This window comes from Caloenas nicobarica, chromosome 4 (assembly GCF_036013445.1).
Source record: "Caloenas nicobarica isolate bCalNic1 chromosome 4, bCalNic1.hap1, whole genome shotgun sequence".
Lineage (NCBI taxonomy): Eukaryota > Metazoa > Chordata > Aves > Columbiformes > Columbidae > Caloenas > Caloenas nicobarica.
In genome coordinates, this window is record NC_088248.1 from 12,906,452 (window position 1) to 12,929,429 (window position 22,978).

Genomic DNA, 22,978 nt, shown 5'->3' on the forward strand with positions numbered 1-22,978 from the left:
TGAGGAACGACGCATACAGACGCAGACAGACGCACAGACACAGAGTTCTTGCCAGCAGCGAGAGCAGAGTCAGGCAGAGCAGAGCAGAGCTGAGCCAGGCTGAGCTGATTTTTATTAACGGTTCTCAACTTATAGGTTTACAGATACGGGGCTGGACCAAGAGGTTAGACAGGGTGTTTTTTCAAAAAATGTTATCCCAAACACACCACACTCATGTTGTGACTGTTTTCAGTCACGTTTCCTTGCATATCTTGTGGGCGGTGTTCCGACCCACTCATTCACATGCCCAGGCCCAACATTCACACCTCATACATACAGGGGTGGTTTTCCAACCCAAGATATCATTCTCACTGGCCTGGGCTATCACTCCTTACACTCATAAAAAACATACTTCTATATAACCCGTCCAAGGCTGTTTAGCTGCAACCGCACATCCTGCTGTTTCCACATCACGCCACAGCCTCTGCAGCCTCGGGGGCTTCGAAGGAATGTGGAGCTCAGCATCTGTTTTGACAGTGTGTGAACAGCACGCAGACATGGAAGGAGGTGCACGCACAGGCACGCACACTGCGTGGTTTTGTTTCCTCCAATATACTTCTTAAGTCTGTAGAGTGCGGGTGTCAAACTCATCTATGTTATACACTCATGTATGTTATACATAAATATTATACAGTCCTAAAATCGCATTTGGCCCTTTGAAGGCAACTACGAGGCTGATATGGCCCCTGGTGAAGATGAGTTTGACACCCCTGCCGTAGGGTGCAGGCCTGGATAATTTCAAATAAATCTATGTGATCTTGTTTTAGCACATCTGACAGTCAAGTCATGGCCACGCATGTGTTCGAAGACGTCTGAAAATTAACTTTATATCTGCCTGGCTTTTGGGGGCGAGTTTAGTCCACCTGCTTTGGAGGGAGCAAACAGCAGAAAACCGAACAGCCAGAACACGGGACCACACAGCAGCCCGTAAACAAAACGCTTCAGTGCCTCCCAGTTAAGAACTGATCAAACTGTGAGCAAACGGGAGAGCGGTGTGTGCCGCGGGCTGACGGGCACGGTCGGTCCGCGCCGGGGAACCGGAGGCAGAACCGGAGCCGGGGCCGCGCGGGCCGGCGGTTCCGCTCGGGACAGGACGCGTCAGACCTGGCTGTGGCGGCCGCGGACAGCTCCGTCTCTGCGGGATCCACGGAAACGATCACATTTGAACAGCGACGTTCACCAGGTATAGACACCGATCCGGCGAGAAAACACCGGCCCGGCCCCGCCCTGCACATCTGGCAGCCGGGCTCGGCCAGATGTGGTACCGCCCGCGCATGCGCGGAGCACACCTCTCCCCGCCCCGCGCACACACTCACACGCCCGGCGCCGCCTCTCGCGACTGGAGGCACGCACCCTTTCTTCCCGCCCCCTCGGGGAACCACCGCCTTTGCCATTGGTCCCGATGGCCGGCGGCGCCTCGCGATTGGCTCCGGCGCCGCTGCGCTCTGGCGGCGGTGTGGGCGGGGCGGCCCGGCGTTCGCCGTGAGGTGCGGGAGGGCCCGGCCGCCACCGCCGCCGCTTCCGGGTCCGTGGTGGAGCCGCCGCGGAGGGCAATGGCGTAAGTGCGGGGGGCGCCGGGCGCCGCTCTGCCCAGCCGCCCCTCGGTGCTCGCGGCGGGCGGGCCGCAGGCGCGATCTCGTTGCCCGCGGGCTGGGCCCGGTGCGGGGCCGCCGCGGGCTGAAGGCGGAGGCTGGTGCGGGGCGCGGGGTCGGCCCGGCCGCTGTCCCTGGGCCTGCCAGGCCGCGCCGCCCGCCGTGAGGGCAGAGCCGCCCGCGCGGGGCGCTGCCAGGGGCGCGGGAGGAGCCGGTGACCGGCAGCGCGGGGCGGCGCGGGCCTCCGCGTCTCCGGGGAGTCGGGGGGGCTGCCCCGCGCTGCCGGTCCCGCCGGGCGCCCCTTCCCTTCCCTTCCCCCGCCGTGAGGAAGCCCCTCCGCTTTCACGGGTTCCTGTGTTTCCTTTTGCGTGTGGCTTCTGTAGGCGAGGGCCGCGCGGAGCGGGTGTCGGGGCAGTGTCGGGAGCTCCGGCGCCTCAGTTCTGCTTGGCCTGTGAGGAGAGTTTCGCTCTCGCTTTCCTGGCGCCTGTGGGACGATCCCTGCCCGTGTGTGCGGGCGTTCAACACACACGTACACACACTGATTTAACACAAAATGCACCTGCTTTTTGGTACGTCTCAAGCTGCGGTGATAACATCCTCACACTTCACGTTGTCAATTTAAAATGTGGTTTATAAATATGTGAAGGGTGAGTGTCACGAGGAGCCAGGCTCTTCTCGGTGACAACCAGTGGTAAGACAAGGGGTGATGGGTGCAAACTGGAACACAAGAGGTTCCACTTAAATTTGAGAAGAAACTTCTTCACAGTGAGGGTGACAGACACTGGAACAGGCTGCCCAGGGGGGTTGTGGAGTCTCCTTCTCTGGAGACATTCAAAACCCGCCTGGATGCCTTCCTGTGTAACCTCACCTGGGTGTTCCTGCTCCAATGGGGGATTGGACTAGATGATCTTTTGAGGTCCCTTCCAATCCCTAACATTCCGTGGTTCTGTGAATATAACATGCTTTAACATGTTAATATGACAAATGTGTGTTTCAAAGATTAGCATGTAGCCAATATCCCAGTCATAATCTATGGCTGGATTTGTTCTGTATCTTAAGACACGTCCCCACAGAAACCTTGACTAAACTTTGTGAAAACTTCCAAAGTTGGTAGTTCGCTGCAACAGATGTATCTGTACCTATAATTTTATCCACTTTAATATGAAAATGATGATTGTGGCCTTGGGAGTTCTTCTCTTGTGTAACGTAATTAGTTAATTCTAATTTTCTGCCTGTTTTCGTTGAACCTGTGCAGTCTTTTTTCCCCAGTTTTTATGTGCAAAACATAATGGCCAGATAAACAATCAACCCAGAAATTTTGGCAACTGAGAAGAAAAACTGGCATGTCAAAGTTTGTTGTCAAAGTATGTTAACAGATTGTTCGAACAAACTTTGGTAAAAACCGTATTTAAGGTCTGATTAGACGTTTGTCTCTAAAAATGGCTGTTTGGGGATGATTGTTTAGGATCATGGCCTGAATTTGCACAATTTTACAGCATTCATAAACAGTAGATTTTGGTCATGGTGAGTCGTCGCTGGCTGATAGGATGGTGGTTCATATACATCTAGGGCTTCCCTGGGGGAAATTCTCATCCTTGTACACTGAGGTAACTCCGGCCTTTTGGGCAGGCTGTTAGAAAACTTCGGCATGTGCAATGTGTATCAGCTGCACTTTGGTAATGGTCCTTTTGCGTAATTTTATCCTGTGGGAAATAGGCAAGAGTTTACTGCTGTTCATTTGTGGTATGCAGAGTTATGCTGTGCTACAGTGGTGTTGAGATATACTGCCTTCTCCTAGTTCTTCTTATCTTTTTGTGTAACTTCTTACATCACTTGTTGCTGTGCCAGAATCTTAGGGTTGACTGCAGACTGGGACAGAATAAAGACCTGTATGTAGTTCACTTAAGGATGGTAGTATGTGTAGCCACAAGACTTGAGTTTTAGTTTGATGTATGCCAGATTTTTGCCTTTCCCTAAATTGTGGTGATATGTCACAGGAGAAATTTAGAGTAAGTACTTCTGGAAAAATTAACATGTGATGTGTAGAAGACTCGTTTTCATAGAGCATTTCAGAGGTACAATGCTGTAGTCAAATTAAAAAAAAAAGGAGGGGGAAAGGTCATTGCTTTGCTGTTGAGAGCAGCCCCAAAAAGCAATATTTTTTTTCTAAATAGAGGAGTGTGCATAAAGGAATTTCTTCTTTATTTCTACTGTTATGAGCCTTTAGGTTCTGTTATGTGAGGGTTTTTTGGCTTTGTCCTTTTTTTTTTTTTTTTTTTTTCCTTCAGCATCAAAAGCTGGCAATGTAAGCAGGAAAACAACCTTCTACCCCAAACGAGTCTGAGAGGCAAGGTTAAACAATATATTTTTTTGTTTTAAAAAAATAAAATTAAATTAAAAAATAATCCAAAGTTAAATTAAGCATTCCTAGATGAGCAGTTGAGTGATGCAAGGAGATGCGTGTGTTGGTTGCCATAGCATGAGTTTGTCTTTGATTTCTTATGTATTAAAACTCATGTCCTGTAAGACTAAAAATAAATAAATACAAGTTCTGTTGTTTTGGACACTGATTTAGTAGATTTCAGTTGCAAATGATTTTTGCATTTCCCTCCTTTTGGACAGTGGTACTTGTCTGAACCACTCAAACTAGATTTTTTTTCTGTTTTTTCTTGTTGCTCTTGGAAGGGTGTTAAGTTGTGGGTGTGCTTTTTTTTTACTGTAGGTGCATCTCTAGTGGTTTCTGTTTTTCTATTAGGTAAAATGAATCTCATCAGGTAGGCTACTGTAAGAATAATTTTTGGTTTGTATTTTACATCTCCTTTGAATGTATTTTAATTTTCTCTTAATTAATTTTTAAGTAAATTTGTTATTTACTAATGTAAGCTACTGTAGTGCAAATTACGTTTAGCTAAGACTGTCCACACACTGGTTTAACTGGGAGTGACTGTTCTATACTCTGTGTTTAGTTCAACTGTTTCCGCTGGAGGTTGTAGCAAGATTTCATTAGGATAATTATAGCAGTAGTTTAGTTTGTTTACAGTTTAGTGCTGTTGTTACTACAAGCACTAGCAGAGCGAGGAGAAACAGACCTGAATCTTAGTTCTTCTTTTAAAAAAAGAACTGCTAATCTCTAATTGAGTATAAGGTATGAAGGCAGTGCAACATGTCAAATGGCAGAATTGCTGTCACTTACCTTAATTTTTTGCACATGCTTTTTGGAACAACTTCCTTCCTCTTTTACTTGCTTGCTGATGAAAGAATAGCTGAGCTTCTTAAGCTGGGATGGGTTTTAAGTCTTTGGACCTAGTTGGAATGTTTTGGGAAAGATGGGAATATTGACAGTGGTGTTTTGTGGTGTGGTGTTTTTTTTGTTTTTTTGTGAAATGTGCCTAATGTGCATCTGGGTGCTGACAGTGTCACAATACCTTCAGAGGAAAATTCAGTGGAGTCATGTTTATGTTTGTGAGACTCTTTCCTAGTAGCATTTCACTATCCAAAGCTCCAATTTCATAGCACTGGAGATCCCTCGAAAGAAAGAGAAGGAGGGAGTAGGATGTAAATATGCCTTTTCTTTCCTTTTCTCTAAGTCATGGGTATGTGTCTGTTACTGGAGATGGGAAGCGTCCATGTGTATTATCTGTGTTCATTTATTTAGGCTAGGAGATTTACCTCCTGTTGTTTAATCAGTCATTTTTGGTGTAATTGTAACTCTGTTGTCTTGTAATTGCTCTAGAATTTGGGAGTGGAGTATCCTCAGAATTGTTGTTAACCTCTATTAATATCAATTAACAAATATTTGGTGAATGCTTCATTTCTGTGAAGATCTGAGGAATAAGTCTGACAAATTTAAACTGCCAGTTTATTCCCCCCATGAATTCTGGTAATAATAAGGGGATTGACAGCATCCATTATTTCCCTACCTCCTTCATAACCCTATAGAAGTAGTTCTTTTCAATGTTATGAAATGCTAGTTTTTTTTCCTCCATCAGTTTTATTTAGCTGTTTCTACAAGGTGTGCTAGAAAGAGAGTATTTCAAAGGATGTGATAGACATATCTTTTTGTTCCTCATTTTCTTGTACAGCTCAAGACCTTTATTACCCTAATGCTTTTGGGCACTGTTGCTTTCATCCTCAGCTATAGGTACAGGACAGACCTTTTACAGGTGGGTTATTGCTCCCTTAGCTGCAGCCGTCTTTGACAAGTAGCTGCTCTCTGATAACCAAGAGCCGGGTGACCAGGCTTCTGTGTCGTTGTTGTTTTTTGGTGGTGTTTGGTTTGGGGTTTTTTTTTGGTTTTGTTTTTTTGTTTTTTCTAGTCAGCTGTTTCATATATGCATGCTTTCTGTAAATTTTTAATGGCTTTGTTCAAGCAGAGGTTTGTTCTTGGTGCTATGTGTTAATGTATCAGGCTGAGGTTAAAACTAGTTTCCCTATTTGAAGTGATTGAAATGTGTTTATAAAGATGTTAAGCAGCTGCTTTTGAGTATTTGGCTTTTTAGGGATAGAATATTTTGTTGTGAAAACTGGATTAGAGTTTGGAATACTGGAAACGAGCTAGCAATGAACTGCATCTCTCCAGAACTACGGCATCACTTGCATCTTTTTGGTACTGATAAAAAATTGATTAATATGTGACACAAATAATTAAAACCCATTTTTTGAAGTGTCTGTTAAGTGTGTGTTTCTGCTGTAACAAAAAGCCTGCCTAGCCAGGAGGAGGAAATCTACAGCAACATCGAACCCTCACATCTTCAAGCCAATCTGCTGTCTGCTTTGAACACGCTAAGTGCTATAAACACGCACAACCTGAAAAGCAGGCCCCAAGTATCTCAGTTCGGGCATCATAAAGAAAGGATTTGGCCTTTATCTCTCCTTGTTTCAGACATCTCATGTTCAGAAAGAAGAGCACGTAACTCCTTTAAGGACTGGTCTGAAGATATTCTAAATACAAGTATTGGGATTCTGTCACTTCAGTGCCACATAGTTGGGTGCCTCTCCTCCTGTCCTCCTCCCAGGGGAAAGCTAGTGCATTTTGTATGTTTTAACATGGTATGCAGTAAATAAGAAAGGCAGAGGGAAGGCAAATAAACCAAAACACCTCTTATGGTTTTGGACTGTATTCTCGGATGTTAACGGAGCTCATCATCACAAAACAGTAGAGACCTTGAGAAAATACAGGGTGTTTCAACAAGCTGGACCCTATTTGAAATCACTGTATCTTTGAAATTACGTCCATCTTGTTGAAGCACCCTGTACAATAAATAAGCACGGAGAAGTATACATGAAGTTCTGGGTTTCTCTTCCTTTTTGATACGTTTTCTTTCTTGTATTAGCAGGGTCAGAGCCAGTTTCCCACTCTGACTTGGGTCTCATCCTTCCAAGGGTAGTCTCATAAACTTGAAAGTGTACTGGTACTTCAGAACAATGCAGGAGCACTATGGATGTAAATTGCAGGCTCATCATGCACTGGGTCAGTGTTCCTGGAGAGTGCAACAGTTAATGTTTTGTCTGATGGCAAAGTGATTTTTGCCCGTAGGAATAAGTGTAACAGAGGATGGATGAGTGCAGGCAGCTGAGAGGTATGCTCGGTTTAAATGTATGGGTACAGCGTGGAAGATGAAGGCAGACAGATGCAGGACTGTCAGCAGGAAGAAATGCTGGTTACTGAAAGTAGCTAATACCTGTCCTGGAAAGTCTGCATCTCTTCTTCTTAACAATCATGATGGTGCAGATCCCGCCTCTCTATCCTCCATGCCATATCAATGCCCAAGGACATCATAAATAGTGTGTGCTACTTAAGTCTCTACATACATCCCATTTCTATTACACTAATTCATCTGGCCAAAGTTGCTTCATAATCTGAATGAGTTGAGCACCTGCTTCCTCTAAGACACATACTGCGAGCCCACATCTAGTGCAGGTGGTGGTGCTGCTGCCTGTTTCTGGATGGTTATACTTTTATTGCCATCATCTTCTTCCTCGGGTGTCTCGATTCAGGGCAAAGGGTGCCCATCAGTGGGCCAGGGTGTTAAAGGACCAGCTGTGGAGCTACAAAATGGTGTGTTGACACATGATGACCGATGGGAGATTCCGGAGTTTATTTGCATGCAAATAACAAATATATTGCAGAAAACTTCCAAGGATATCCAATTTATGCTTATGGATAGGGGTGACAAAAAACAATGAACATGGCCTTTATTTAAATAAGTAACTATCATAACTATCAGGGTCCAATTACTTGCAGTCTCTGAGTTGTCTTGCCACAGTCTTATTTAGAGCATGAAGATATTTAATGTACTGTCTCAGGATCACGTAACATTGGGTGATAATTTCTTAGGAAAAAGCCACAGGTTACTTTCTTGAGGGATTAAATAGTGGTGGTGTTTGTTAAGGTGATAGACAGTCCTTATCAATTGACAGTGTTTCCATGGTGGTCTTGATCACAAAAGACTGACCCTGTTGTCTCTCGGTAAGGAAAGGAAAAACAAGTTCTTTTTTCCTTTATACTGAAAAATGTTGATTTTCGTCTCCCCAGTTAGCCTGCCATTCATGGGTGAAAGGCTCTTTGAGGCTGCTGGCAGGGGCATCGTCTACTTCATAATGCAGGTTGGCATGTAGGATTTTGATTAAGGTACTGTGAATGTCTTAAAACAAATCACAGTGTCGTTACGCAATTTAATTTGCTGTTGTAACGTCCCTTCTAAAACAAGAGCTTGTTTTTAAGAGGTGTGTGTAGTGCTTATTATTTCTTTTTGTAAGGGAGCTAATTTAGTAGCTTCTTTATCATGACTACTGGAAGCAAGGTCTGGTGTTTTGGGTTTTTCTTGTTGTTTGTTTGTTTCTTCTTTCCTCCTTATTCTATTCCCTTTTATAAAAGAGGTAGGAAACGAATTGCTAGCACTTATTCTTGTGACTCTACTTGTATTTTAGTTCAAAACACATGCTCTTGATTCAAGGTACAGGATTTACCCAAATGCAGGGGAGAAACAAGTGCATTCAAAGGCAGAGTTTTTTCCAACTTCTCCTTCCACATTTTGTTTTCAAGTTATAATAGTGAGAGATTGTATGAATATTACAAGAAAAACTGGATAAATTGTTAGTTTTCTTGCAAACACTTTTAAATACTGACTATTCCAAAGATATTACGCTGCTCAAAAACTAAGATTTTATGTTCTGGAGCTCTTGAAGGGGAGCACTGGAGACTTCATAAAGAAAGGAAATAAAGTCTACTCAAATTTTTTTTTTTTTTTTGAGGGTTGAATACTGACAGGAAGACAGGCTGTCAGGAGCTGGAAGGTGTTTAAAAGAAAAAAAAAAAAAATTAATGCTTATCTTCCTGTAAGAAGGCTTGCCAGATAACATCGAAGGGAGAAGGCTTCAAATGAAACTAATGCAAGTAAAATAGTGCAGTGTAATTACAGATGTTACTGAGTTGAGCTACTCCCTGTTAGTCACACTTAATATAACCCAGTTGCAAGATGATTTATGGATAGTTTGAATAAGTGTGTAAGATCAGAAGGACTGGTTTTCTGCTCTAACAGAAACACTCTGTAGACACTTTTTATAAGATGGTGCAAATCCACCGTAAAGCAAGAGAATTAATGAACACAGTGGATTAGGAAGTTATGGGAATTTTCCGTAGCTCCTGGAAGTGTCCTCTTTGGCCTTTCCTTCTGCGGGGACAGGGATATACTCTCGTATTGTTTCATATTACCCTTTTGAATGTCAGAAAGCTTAATACAGACTAATTTTTAACTGTATGTTCCATTGCCTTTTGACCTACTGCTATGGTACAACAGTTTTATAGATTTATTTGCTATTATATGCTGTATGGGGCCTTCAGGATACTAAATTTGGAGAGTGTATTCTGGCATTCTGTTAATCTGAGATTTGTTTTAGGGAAGCATGTGCCTGGAAACTCTGTTTCAGCAGAGGTTAGGGAGCTCTAGAGTAGAAGAAAGGGTAGTTGACAATCATGAAGGTGTTACTGAAGGAATAAAACAAGTAAACCCATATTTGTGTGAAGCAGGCTGTTAAAGATTGCTTAACATGATACATACTTATTTTTCTCCAGACTGTATTATGCTTGTTACTGAATTTTTTTTTTTTTTACTTTTTGTTTTGTTTTGTTTTTTTCCTTTCAGTTCTATAGGTGCTGGTGCAAAACCAATTTAACAATGGATCAAAGAAAAAATGATAGTTTTGTCCCAAGTATCACACAGTTGGAAGACTTCCTAACAGAACATGACTCCAATGTTGTTTGGCTGTTAGTAGGTAAGGTGAATCTATTCTGTTTTGGTTAAATTGTTGTGTGTGTTTACTTTTGAGCGTGCAGCCCTAAATACTGGCATGCCAATACAGAATTTCTTATCAAATGACATCACAGCATTGAAAACAGATTTTGATTTGTCATACAGCTATTTAATGAGGTATGGCTTAAGTAATTCAGAAAGAAAAAATATGAAACTGTTTCCGATACTAATCATGCTGCAGCACATGGGAGATAAGTCCAGTATGCCAAGGGCAATGCTCTACAACTGCTACTCTGCAAAATAAGAATGCAATGAGAACTTTTCTCCATGAAATAATTCTTTTTGAACACCAGAGTAAGCTGGTGATTAATTGTAATACCATAACAAAGGTTTAGCATTGTAGCATGTGACAGGCAGATTCAATAACTTCATTATACCAGTATGGACATATCTGCCATTAAATATGATATAGTTTGAATAGTGATATAGACACTATTGTGTTTAATGTATAACTTCAAGACTAAATTGTGTGCCACAATAAACCTTTAAGCCAAACCATTGTGTACTCAGTTGTAGGCTGTTTTTGTAAATGTGCCTGATTTTAGGTATGCTACTTTTTTATAACACTAGTGCTATTTTTTATATTTATGTGTAGGTACTTTTATTTTTTGAATTTATGAACAAGTGGGTCAGGGATTGCAAAATAGAAGTAAAGTTGTATTCAGGTCCAGATGAGAGTGTTAGAACTATGCGATGAATTCGGACTTTTCTAAAGGTAGATAATACCTGCTTTTTGGCCTTGGTTTTTGGGCCTGGAGTCAGGAGGAGCATAAGAAAAATAACTTTATTTTTTGACATCTGGGAAGTTAAAGCATGTCTGGTGGCTATTGATGTATTGCAGGGGTGTCGAACTCATTTTCACCAGGAGCCACATCAGCCTCGCGGTTGGCTTCGAAGGGCCGAATGTAATTTTAGGACTGTATAAATGTAACTACTCCTACATTTATACAGTCCTAAAATGAAGACAACTGTGAGGCTGATGTGCCTCATGGTGAAAATGAGTCTGATACCCCTGATGTATTGGAATTATTTTTTGGTAGGCCAAACTAAAATGAAAAAGACATAGGCCTGTTAGCCGAGGGTGCTTTCTGAATATTATTTATTTCACTTCTAGTATGTTGACATGGAAAGCTCCTGCTCAGCTTTAAAGTCTAAGTGTAATCAAGATGAATATAAGAGAAGTCGCCATGCTGATAGTTGCTCATGGTAAAATGTGGAACGGATGCAAAACACATCTGAAGAATTTGTCTCCAGATGCTTTGACTTGAGATTTACAGATGTTTATGTCTTTTGCCAAAGAATAAAAGTGTCAAATAGCAGTCTGCAGAATTTTCTTTCTCTGGTTGTCCCTCTTTGCGTTGAATTCCTGGAGCAAACTGTTAGTAATTCTACTTGGAAAGTATGTAGGATATAAGCAATTCCATCTAACATCAGTAATTTAAATGAAACGTTTACTTAGCTTTCTTATTTGCTTATTAAACTTACAAATTTCTCTTTCACAGAAGGGTGGGTGGGACTTCAAGAAATATAATAGTCCATCCTCTTTTTCTAAGGGCAGATTGACCTATGTACAGTTACACAGTTTTGGGGAAACGCTTATCTCTTCAGTAGTAAGAAACCACCTGGTATTCTAGAAACAATGGCACAAACAGAAAAAGCTGGGTAGCCTGCTGTTATGAGGCTTGAATAGAGACATGTTAGAGTGATGTTTGTTAACTGACCTAGTATCAACCAGCCATTCCTCCTTTGCTTTCATCTGCTGACCCACAGCATCCTGTTATGAGAAAACAAAAAAAGATGTCAACAGTTTGTTCTCCTGAATCAGCTAAATATGGATCCCAGTAAAAGAGGTGATGAATTCTAGAATGAATATGCTCCTCAAAAGAGCTGCTGCTCAAATCTAGAGTAATTTCTAAAAATCACATGCAGTAAAACATTTCAAATGTAATTTCCAAAATGTTGTTTCAGTGAAGAGGCCTTTAAAATCAAGGAATAGAGTTCATGGAATCTGTCACTTAATAGTGGAGACTAAATTTGGTGAGGGAAAAGAAAAGGCTACAATTTGTGTCAGAGTTGGAACTGATGGTAAAAGCAGCAGTCTCCCTACGTGGATAAAGGACCAGCAGTGAGTAGCTTACTCTCCGAAGGCCAGGGGAGGTGAGTGCTGTCCTTGGAGCCTTCACCAAATGCCAAGAGCAGTGGCTTTCACTGCTTTTCACTGCGCCTGCCTTGTTCACGTTTCACGTGTCAAGCAGCTTATCTGCCAGAGTGTATGAGCTGCTTTAATTTTGGCCGCACTGGATTCATTTTTCCAGTAAGAAAAAGGCAAAGTCATGAGAGTCTTTCTCTTCTACCTTCTCCTGATCTTTCAACAAAGCACAGGGGTTGTTACAAAGCAGTGGAGCATCCCACTGCAAAATAATTAAGGGGCAGTAAAAGGACAGGTTGGTTTTTGTAATTTTTTTTTTAAGTAATCATCTGAACTTTCTGCAAAGTGAAGATGCCATATCCAAATGCCTTTCTGCACTTCAGCTTTCCCATAAGAGAAAGGCACAATAAATCTTAAGTTTTGAGTATGACATGTGTACATAAATGAAAAACTTCTGTTACAAAGTTCAGTTAGTATAATGAGTAGAGATACCTCGAATACAAAAATTGCTTTCTTTCCTACTCTGCTTTGGATGAACCAGATTGGTAATTATTAGTAAAGTAAGTATTGATAATTATTAGCAAAGTGAGTTAGAACTAGTCCATTCCCTGGCAGTTCTATTCCTTTTGGGTTTGTCCTTCTGGAAGCTTTGAGAACCCTTGTAGCTAGAAATAGGTTACTAGCTCATAATCAACTAAAGTAAAAAATTACTTTGGGGATTAGCAGACCTAATTTATTTTTTTGTTAACATGTTTCTCATTGGATTGCTATTTCCTTTTTTTTTCCCTATCAAATTACCTCTTGAACCGTTGACACGTTTCTGGTAACCCAAGGACTACAACATTTCTCTCAGGATACAGCAATTTAGGAAATGGTTTCAGATGTGATAATGTTGCTTCCTGTGCCAAGATAGGAAAGACTAGAAATTTAAGTTACATTTCACGGTTTGGAGAAGAATGGGGAAGGAATATAGTATGATTTTTGTGATGGTGTGTTGTGTTTTGTTTTTTTTTTTTTAGGGTGTTTTGAAATAAATGACTGTGTGGGATAATGCATGTTATGATTTAATCTATGAAATGTAACTTCTTGGATGATAAGGGATGCAATGAGATTTGTGGTGCCTTTTGCAGGTCCTTAGGAAGACATTTTAAAAATGTATCGGGGAATGGAAGAGCAGTGAAGAATCTGTAGTTTTCTGAACTTCCCATTTCCCCTTCTTTTTTCCCTCATGTCTTCACACCCTTCTCGCACCATCTCTCTGAAAACATCCATTAAAATGTCCTATCAATTTAAAATTGTTTTGGAGAGTAGGAAGAACATTGTTGTGCTCTATAGTCTTAATAGGTAAGGCTTTTATCTAGGTCAGCATACTCTAAAATATTTTAATTCATTTTAATCTTTCAACAGCGACAATATTGTCTTGTGGATGGATTATCTACCTAACTTATTATAATTCCCGGAACATTGGACTCATTTTAACATTGGTTCTTAACAGATTATATAAACATGGGTACATCCATATTGGTAAGTCATGATTACTGTAATGCCACCATTTACTGTTTTTTATTATACCTCAAATTGCTAAAAACTTGAAGTAAAATCAAAGTGTTCCTTTGTTATAGTAATTTGAAAATTATCAGCGTGGATTTAATTTAAGAAGAAAAAAAAAATCAGTACTGTGGTTTAGGGGAGGATTCTTGGTGTAGGTAGAAAAACACCCCCTTTTGCATTGAAGTCTCTCATTTTCTATTAAAGTTCCTTTGACAGGTTTTTTTGATTTTTTTTTTTTTTTTTTTAAGTTGTTTACCTTTTTTTGTTTAGGCCGTACACTTTGTGTGCTTAATCTGTACATTTTCCATTACCCCTTTTTCAAAGCCCTGTAATCATGATGGTTAGTGTTCTAAAAGGAAAAGATTGACTCTAGTCCCACACGGAACCTGTCTGAGCTGCTTCTGAATTTGCTGTATAACTTGGTGTCGGGAGGTGCAGCATCCCACTCCCCGCACCTTTGGGGCTGGTAAGACGGAGTCTGAAGGGTGAGTGGCACCCGCTGGAGTGGACTCAGAGGGGCACAGTGGAGCCTCAAGCCTCAGCTCCCTGTTACGGCAGCGTCCTTGCTTTCTAAATAAGCTATCAGAAAAACTAATGTTAATCTATGCTGGAGCTGTGATACGTAAAATTTATACTGGGTAGAACATTTGCATCAGAATCCATTAACTTTTATACAGATATATAAAAAACATTTTGGAATAAAACAGGTCAGTACAAATCACTTGGGCTCTCACCCACATTACAAGAATATCTGGTGCTGAGTCACAGAGGGCTGTATCGCACAACCTCACTCTGGTTGCACCTTTAATTTTCTTACATTTATTCTTCCATGTCTTCCTCTTTCTGCTTCCCAGAATGACAATGACTTGAGTTCTGGACTTTTTCTGCAACAATTGATCATAAATATTGTGAGAACTTAAAACCAAAAAAGCCCCACCCGCATCCACCTTCCAAAGAGACCCCTGTGATAACTTGCTTATGGCCTCAAGAGTTTAAGAACTGTAATCCAAACTATCTTCAAATCCAGCTTTTTGAACAGCAATATAGATGAAATACTTATTGGCTGCTACACTTGATAGGCTTTTATTAAAATTTCTGTGTGAAATTGCTATTAAGACAGCTGGATGTGGCTGGCCAAATATATGGTGTTCTTCATAAACTTAATCAGTAGAAGACCATAGGATTAATTAAATCCCATGATTTACAGCTTGGCTTCAATTGATTTTTTTTTTTTTTTTTTTTTAACAAATGATAGTTTACTTAACTCTCTGTGGGTAAGGTGAAAAGCATTAGGAAAAAAATGGGCTATTGCATTCCCTGCTGGTCTTTTCATGCTTATTGATTCTCCTGTGGTGAACACAATTTGTCATAATAATCAGACTGAAAACTTCATAGCCATTTAAAAGTTGAAAAATTCTTCTGTCAAGAATCTTTATTTTTCTAATTAATGTCTTACATACAATGTGGATACTACAAACGTTCAAAATAGCTTTCCTAACTCTTTTCACAAGCTTCACAAGGCACCTGAATGTTCCTGGGTGACTTGTGTTTCTCAGAGGATTGATTGTACACTTTGCTAGTGCCAAACCCAGCATCTTTTAGAGCTGTGCACTTTTTGTCTTGTATGTTCTGAATCTCTGACTTCCACTCTCTGAAAGTCAGTGTGTTTTCAAAGGGCAAAAACTTACCACACCCAGTAAACGCATTTCCGGTAACTGAATATTATTCCTCTTCAGAAAATAAAGCATCGACAACTTTAGGCTAATGTCCTATGAACACTTTCTCTCACACTAGGTTCCTTTTCGTTCTCTGTGCTGTCTGGAAAAGTCATGGTTCGCGAAATCTATTTCATCACAGAAGACATGTCTATCAGGTACAGATTTCCAAGGGAGTCACTGTTCTAAATAGCGATATCAAATAGAGTAAATGTATATGTCTAAATAACACGTATCAAAATACTGTCTAACTAAAGAGTATAAATATGTTTATAAGTAAACATATTTATAAACAGAGTCTTTTTATGGTAGTATTTGGATACTTGTGTTAACTCATTTGCTGTCTGAGTGTTATCAAGTGAAAGTGAGTACTGAATAAGATTCTATTTCTCCTTAATATTTGTAAAGGAAAATGCTTTAGAGTTTGAAGTAGAACTATTTTTCATTGTCTTCCAGTCCTTCACACTCCCACTCTTAAGTCTGAAAGATTCATTTTGGCCAAGTAGTTTGCATTTCTTTGCTGGAATTAAGAACCATTTTGTGAATCACACATTAGCAAATAGTTTGTAATTCTGATTCTTACTGTTAAAATTGGAAAGCCTTGAGAAGACAATGGATACTGGATTTTATACAAGTTTTCCCTTAATGCAGTAATTGTAAAATATTATACCATATGCTTTGTGCTTTAATATTGCTTGTAAATTACTGCAAATGCAGATCTCTGCAGGACATAAGGCAGCATGTCATGCAGCTGCACAAAGGATTTTGGATTATCATGCTTAACTTGTGTTTTATCTAATTTATTTGATTTAGAATTCAAGACGGATTTATCATATTTCGCTGGTGGAAGATGTACAACCCTAAGCAGAAACAGCACGGTATGTTTCTCAAAAAGGTTTCCAAGTTTAAATTAAGTTTAGAGGCAGCCTACAGAAAAATACTTCCTTTGCATAATTGCATGCAATTGATTAGTTAATATGTACCTGAAGTACATTGAGTCATCAGAAGGTATGGGTTATTTAACTGGTTGCTCTGTGTTAGTAGACTAGAAGAAAACAATGAAATAAATACAGGATTCATTATCGGGGCTGAACCCTTCTTCTTAAGACAAACCATTAACCCTCATTGTGTTGAATGGAGTCAAATCCAGCTGGTGACCAGTCACAAGTGGTGTTCCCCAGGGCTCTGTGTTGCGGCCAGTTCTGTTTAATCACTTTATCAATGATTGGGACAAGGGGATTGAGTGCACCCTCAGTAAGTTTGCAGATGACACCAAGTTGGGTGGGAGTGTTGATCTGCTGGAGGGTAGGATGGCCATACAGAGGGGTCCAGACCGGCTGGATCGTTGGGCTGAGGCCAGTTGTATGAGGCCAAGTGCTGCGTCCTGCACTTGGGTCACAACAGCCCCAGGCACCGCTACAGGCTCGGAAGAGTGGCTGGAGAGCTGCCTGGTGGAAAAGGACCTGGGAGTGTTGGTTGACAGCTGGCTGGCTGAACATGAGCCAGCAGTGTGCCCAGGTGGCCAAAAAGGCCAACAGCATCCTGGCTTGTAACAGGAATAGTGTGGCCAGCAGGACTAAGGCAGTGATTGTGCCACTGTAGTAGGTGCTGGTGAGGCCCCCCCTGGAATCCTGTGTCCAGTTTTGGGCCCCTCCTCGTAAGCAGGACATTGAGGTACTAGAGAGAGTGCAGAGGAGGCGATGAAGCTGGTGAGGGGTCTGGAGCACAAGTCTGAGGAGCAGCTGAGAGAACTGGGGCTGTTTAGCCTGGAGAAAAGGAGGCTGAGGGGAGACCTTATCGCTGTCTACAACTACCTGAAAGGGGGTTGTAGCATGGAGGGTGTTGGTCTCTTCTCCCGAGTAACAAGTGATAGCACAAGAGGAAATGGCTTCAAGTTGCACCGGGGAAATTTAGGTTGGATATTAGGAAAAAATTCTTCACAGAAGGGGTTGTCAGGCAGTGGAACAGGCTGCCCAGGGAAGTGGTGGAGTCACCATCTCTGGAGCTGTTTAAAAGACATGTAGCTGAGGCTCTTAAGGACATGGTCTAGTGCTAGAGTTAGGTTAATGATTGGACTTGATGATCTTGAGGGCTTCTTCCACCCAAAATGATTCTATGATTCTATAATAGCAACCTTCATTGGCTGTAGTCTGAACAAAAGTAACCTTATGTTGACATTTATAACTATGAAAGAGACTTCTTATGTTCTGGAAGTGATTTTATTTTTTGAGTTTTGGTGTTGTGCTCTCAGTATTTTAGCAAAAGTATTATGGTGGGGGGTGTTCTTTAGTATTTGATAACCCTATATCTTGATGACATCTGTGGTCAAAGAAATGGAGAAGTGTGAAAAATTCATTAATTTTTCTTCCTTATCTATGGCTGAAAAAGAACGATTAACACTGGATGCAAGAGATAAATTGTATCTGCAGAAAACACTGTGAGAAAATATAAGTAGCTATGTGCTGTGTTCTTAGTCATCTATAGGATTAGAATCTTGCTGAATGAGCGTCAGGTCCTACCTCTCTTGACACTTTTCAAGTGTTGCAGCTCCATTGCTAATTCAAGGAGGTCCAGAAATGGCAACTGCCTGCGGTTGAGGACGGCACTACTTGAGAGGGTCATTGAACTTTGGAGGGCTTTTTCTTCCTGTCTCCCCATTGGAAGTGGCCTCTGGTGTGAAGCTTCTTAGACTTGTCAGCAAACTTGTACAGCTGTTGCTTTGTCAGTACTAACTCAACAGTGGTAGGAGTGTATGCATTACACAAGTAAATATGAGATGCTGTTCAATATAGTGATTTGAAGTAGGAAGAGTCGCTCACTTCTTTTTATTGAGGCATTAATAAGCCTCTAAGGTGATAGGACACAATTCAAGTACTTTACATCGTAAGAAGACTAATGCAAAAGGTGGAACCTAGTCCTAGAGTTAATTAGATTCTTCCAAGCACAGGTCATTGTTCAACAGGTTTTGACAGAGTTTTCATCATCTGCTAGTTAAAACATATTTCTCTAGTGGCTCATGGAGTGAAAAGATAAATTGAACTTCATGCAATCAAATAGCTCTGTCTTTGGTGGTATTTTTGCTTGGCAGTATTGCAAAGCCTTAACTGTTGCTACTGGCATTTAAGACTGCATGGTTAGTGGACAAATAATGCAAGTAGCCAAAGAGGTCAGAGGTGTATACGTCTGACAAGAAAGCAATGTGAATAAAATCCTGTCTTAAATAATTAGTCTTTTTTCCTAGGAATAATAACCGTACTCAATTCTATGTTTTGATTATTTAGCTGAGATGCTTTCATTTTTATCCTTGAAGGAAAAATAAAATCTTCAATGGTTTTTAGTCTGTTGTAGTATATTCTTCCCAATTCTTTTTTAATCTGCTTGATCACAACAGAAATACCTGTACCTGACCAAATTGCAAAGGCTGATTGTAGACTGCATCTTAAAGATTTCTGGTTTGCTCAAGGATTACTCCCTTGCAGCTGTCACACAGAATGATTGGAAAACCATTGTAGTTAGATATTAGTGATAATACCTTTGTTTCATATTCTTCATAAACCAAACCCAAACAAAATAGAGCTAAATTTTTTCCTATAGAAAATCAAATAAGCTGAATCTGGGCTGTTAACCATTTAAAAACTGCACCAGATTCTTATAAAAACTTAAGCCTTAAATATTTTAATATTTCTGCTTGGAAAAAGATAGGTATTGTGAAGACTTAGTTCTAAACAGTAACTTTTAGTTTTGGAGTGTTATGGTTTTTTTTGTTCTTCAGTTCTGTAACTGAAGTGCAGGGTGTTCCTAACAATAATGTGAAATATGACAGGAACAGGATTTTGGTTTTCATAGTGCTGATAAACTCAAAATCCTGTTAGTGTAGAAATAATGTGACCTCATTCCGTTTTTTTTTTCTGAGAGATATTTAGAGTATTAGAGGAGGGGTTTTGTGCACAAAGGGGAGGCAAGCGAAGGATCTGGAAATACTTGGAGGCCTTAATAAGGGAGCTCCCTTTCGGGTCATTTCAGGTGTCCTTGCTATCACCTTTTTGGTAAAGGGCTGTACTTGCTAATCTAGTTTTCAGTGGTAAGATTATTGATGTTAAGCACTATTACAGTAGTATGCAAGGAGCCGAACTTCAGCATGGGGACATCTTAAATTTCCTACAAGTTATCCTTGTCTGTTCACATGTGTATGAAGCTTGTATATGTCTCCATCTCCTGAAGGAGTGTACTGAAGGTCACGCACACTCGTATATTCCCACTGAGCTTGTACAGCCATTACTTTGCAAGTACCAGCTCAACAGCGGTATAGGAGCGTAGGCGTTACACAGGTAAATATGAGACACTGCTCAATAGAGTGATTCGAGGTAGGAAGAGTTGCTCACTTCTTTTCATTGAGGTGTTAATAAGCCTTTAAAGTGATAGGACTTAATCACAGTTCCTTGCATAAGAGAAGGTTTGAACTACAAAAAGGTTGGATAATGATTACTGATAACCTGTAGTAAAGTTGCATTACCTGCTGTGGTTTTTTAAAAGTTCCTCAGTTTGACCCTAGCAAGTGCAATCTGCTTTTCATCATGGCATGCTGTTTGTACTAAGCAAGTCATACCAATGTTGAAAGAACTTCATAGAAAAAAGTCAGGTATGTGGAATGTCTTCCTGCCTTCAGTTGAACCATACTGGGGCTTGAGAGTAGGTTTTGTACATACTTGGGAAGTGAAAGTGTTTAGGAACAAAAGTTGGAGGATTATGTTTTGAACAAGGCGCACCCAGATCTCTTCGCTTGGGTGCCACAGCAAGATAATGTTTTGACAACAAATTCCACTACTTTTCATTGTCAGGAGTGACTTGTTTCATCTTCCTGTTAGGTTTTATTTAGTGGGTATATTTATATTGAATTGTTTGGGTAGCTGTGATACAAACATTTAAATAAATAATAAATAAACAATACATCTTGATCCCACTCTGTAGAGGCAAATGTCAAAACCTTGGCTACATTAGTCACCTTGATTCCAACAGATGTTCGTAAAACTTCAGTATTTTATGATCAATCTGGTGGTTACTTTTACATCACCTGTGTATTTTTTTTTGAATCATTTAACTTTATGACATTCAGATGTGCTTGTCTCTTTTTCATTGCCTTTTTTTTTTTTTCTTTCCAAAAGTTTCTTAGGTAATGAAACAGATGTGTAGAGGCTGAATCTTCTTTTTGTTATTAGGAAAAAGAGATAATTGACTCTTTAAATCCCCTTTAAAGAAAGGAATTACTACATATAATTTAATTTAGTTAATAAAGTCTAATGCTTGCCTCCAGGAATTGAAAAATTTTGTTTATTTGTGTTCTTAATGATATTGAGATCTCCCAGGTGAACAATTGTGTATCCCAACCTCTGTCCATGTCATCCTTTGCCTATATCTTATTGATGCAAGTTAACATTACCAACAAGCGGATTTGATAGTGCTTTTATGAAAACAGAAAGGAACTGAAACTGGCTCATTAACCTTTCTTTCTGTCTCCTGTTCAAGAAAACTATATGTATAATGAGTCTCCAGAAATCACTGACATTTACTTTTCCGTAATTATATGGAAATTGCTGGTAATTTAGGTATGAGGGATAAAAGGTGAGTTGCTCCTGTTGGGACAGAGTACTGTACATGTGCATCGTATCGGGGGACAGATTAGTTTTTTTAGCAAAGAAGGTGCATTTAATAATGCACGTGTCTCTACAATTTGGCTCTTGGGCAGCTGCATTTCTTTTCCTGACCCTGACCAAATCAGCATCAGTGTTCACTCTGACTTCTTAATTTCTTGTGCTCTTGGGAAATGTTGCCTTCAGTTTGTACCCCCTGAGTTACAGATTGGGGACTGCTGTGATAACCGTTGATGCTTCAGCTTCCTAAAGTCTGATTGACATAGAAAGTCCAGATCATATTTTGGAGCAGCTCAGGTCTCTTGAGTGACTGTGTAATGGGCACTCTTTCAACTGGGTAATTAGGGGGAAATTGTGTGAGCTTTTTCCTCACATTAACTGCATAATTAGGTCATACTATCTAAGGCAAAAGTATGTCAAAGGATGTCACAAACAGCTCTGTATGCGATCAGCAGATGTTAAACTAGTTTTTAAGTATCAGAGTCAAGCTGACATTACAGTTAAATTTTAAATTTGTGAAAATGTCGACCAGTTATGCAAAGTGAGTCTGCTGCTTCTTAGTTCTGCATATTAATGTTGTCTGTTTCTCCATAAAAGAGGGCTTTTTTACATTTTAGGCCTGCTGTACCACAGAATTTGGCTAGAAAACCATTTGATTTTTTGAGATTGAATTGCTCTCAAGTACTGATATCTGTGCTAAAGAACAGAAGTTGGTGCTGAGGCTTCTGTGCTGTGCATCAGGAGGGATTTTTGTTTCCTTGTTTTCATATATCACTGAATAAACCTAATTTACCATTTTGTGCATCTCACGTCTGGATTTTTGGATTGTGACCTAAGGGTAAAATGCCTTTTAGCTTTTGTATGTTGTATGCAACTGTCTTATTTGCCAAGTTTTACTGATTTGCTTGGAAAAGTGTAATATTTTTACTGCTTTTTAATTTGTACTTCAGTAGCTGTTCACTACCATGTAGATTGTTTTTACAAAATCTGCATATTTTGAAAAAATGCAAATATTGCAAAGAATTTTGGATTATAATTCGAAACTCTTTTCCTACTCTTTGTTTAGATCCAAAAGCAGAAACACGACTGTATATTATGGTGAATGACTTTGAATTTCACGTGTACAACCGTTCTGAGCTTTATGGACAACTTCAAGAGTTATTTGGCTTGGATCCTACAATAATTCCAGCAAAGAAAGATGATGAAAAAGCACAAGTAAATGGGAGGCAAAGAACACATAGTAATCTTGAAAGGTAAATTATTATTCATTTCACTATTTTTTTTGATGCTTTGTTTTGCAAAGTGCTGAACTAATTGGGTAATGTTTTGTTAACTTACGCTCTGGAGGCCAAATGATTGAAGCACAGCTGAGAGAGAAATTGCACTGACAAGCCTGACAGTCTGAATCTTTTTGCTTCCCTCAGACTTCCTACTATAATAATTAAAATCACAACCAAGCAAACCAAACATCCCTTTTTTAATGATCAGAGACAGGTCGAAAAATCCATTTGAAGCACACCGTGGAAAGGGAGGATGTGTTGAAGAGGATTATGCTTGCAGAATAATCATGTTATTGCTGAGTAGAAGTAATAGCTGCTCAAGGCATTGAATACAAAAAATGTGACGATCTGTATGATGTTGGGAGGACTTGCTGGTTTTTGAGCTTTAAACTCAAGCTGTTTTCACAAGTGAAATTTTTAGGGGTGTGTGTTTGTGTATAGCTACACAAATCTTCTTATTTTATTCCTCTTTTTGAGGTACCCTAGGAAACATGGTGCAGGTATACAGGGAGTTCTACGTAAGTTATGTGCAGTGGAGTTGGCTATTTGATAATAAGTCTTTCCTGGGGCAGAACCACACCAGACTGATTTATTGGCAGGAGCAGAGAAGATCTATGGGACTTATCTCCTGCTGCTGCTGCTGGCCAGGCCAGTATGTGTTACCAAATTACGCAGTAGGAAGCTGCAGGATG

General features: G+C 40.3%; 1 protein-coding gene across 9 annotated transcripts in view; it reads left to right on the forward strand.

The window, feature by feature from the left end:
- Positions 1 to 1,462: 1,462 nt before the first annotated feature.
- The window catches only part of BLTP1 (bridge-like lipid transfer protein family member 1), a 126,719-nt gene continuing 105,203 nt past the window's right edge, over positions 1,463 to 22,978 (forward strand). For all 9 annotated transcript variants that reach the window (XM_065633095.1, XM_065633096.1, XM_065633101.1 and 6 more), the window contains exons 1-6: positions 1,463 to 1,597; positions 9,776 to 9,905; positions 13,500 to 13,616; positions 15,438 to 15,516; positions 16,172 to 16,236; positions 22,073 to 22,259. In XM_065633095.1, coding sequence (XP_065489167.1) covers positions 9,809 to 9,905; positions 13,500 to 13,616; positions 15,438 to 15,516; positions 16,172 to 16,236; positions 22,073 to 22,259 — 545 coding nt within the window. In that variant the 5' untranslated portion in view covers positions 1,463 to 1,597; positions 9,776 to 9,808. The remainder of the gene's footprint in view (positions 1,598 to 9,775; positions 9,906 to 13,499; positions 13,617 to 15,437; positions 15,517 to 16,171; positions 16,237 to 22,072; positions 22,260 to 22,978) is intronic.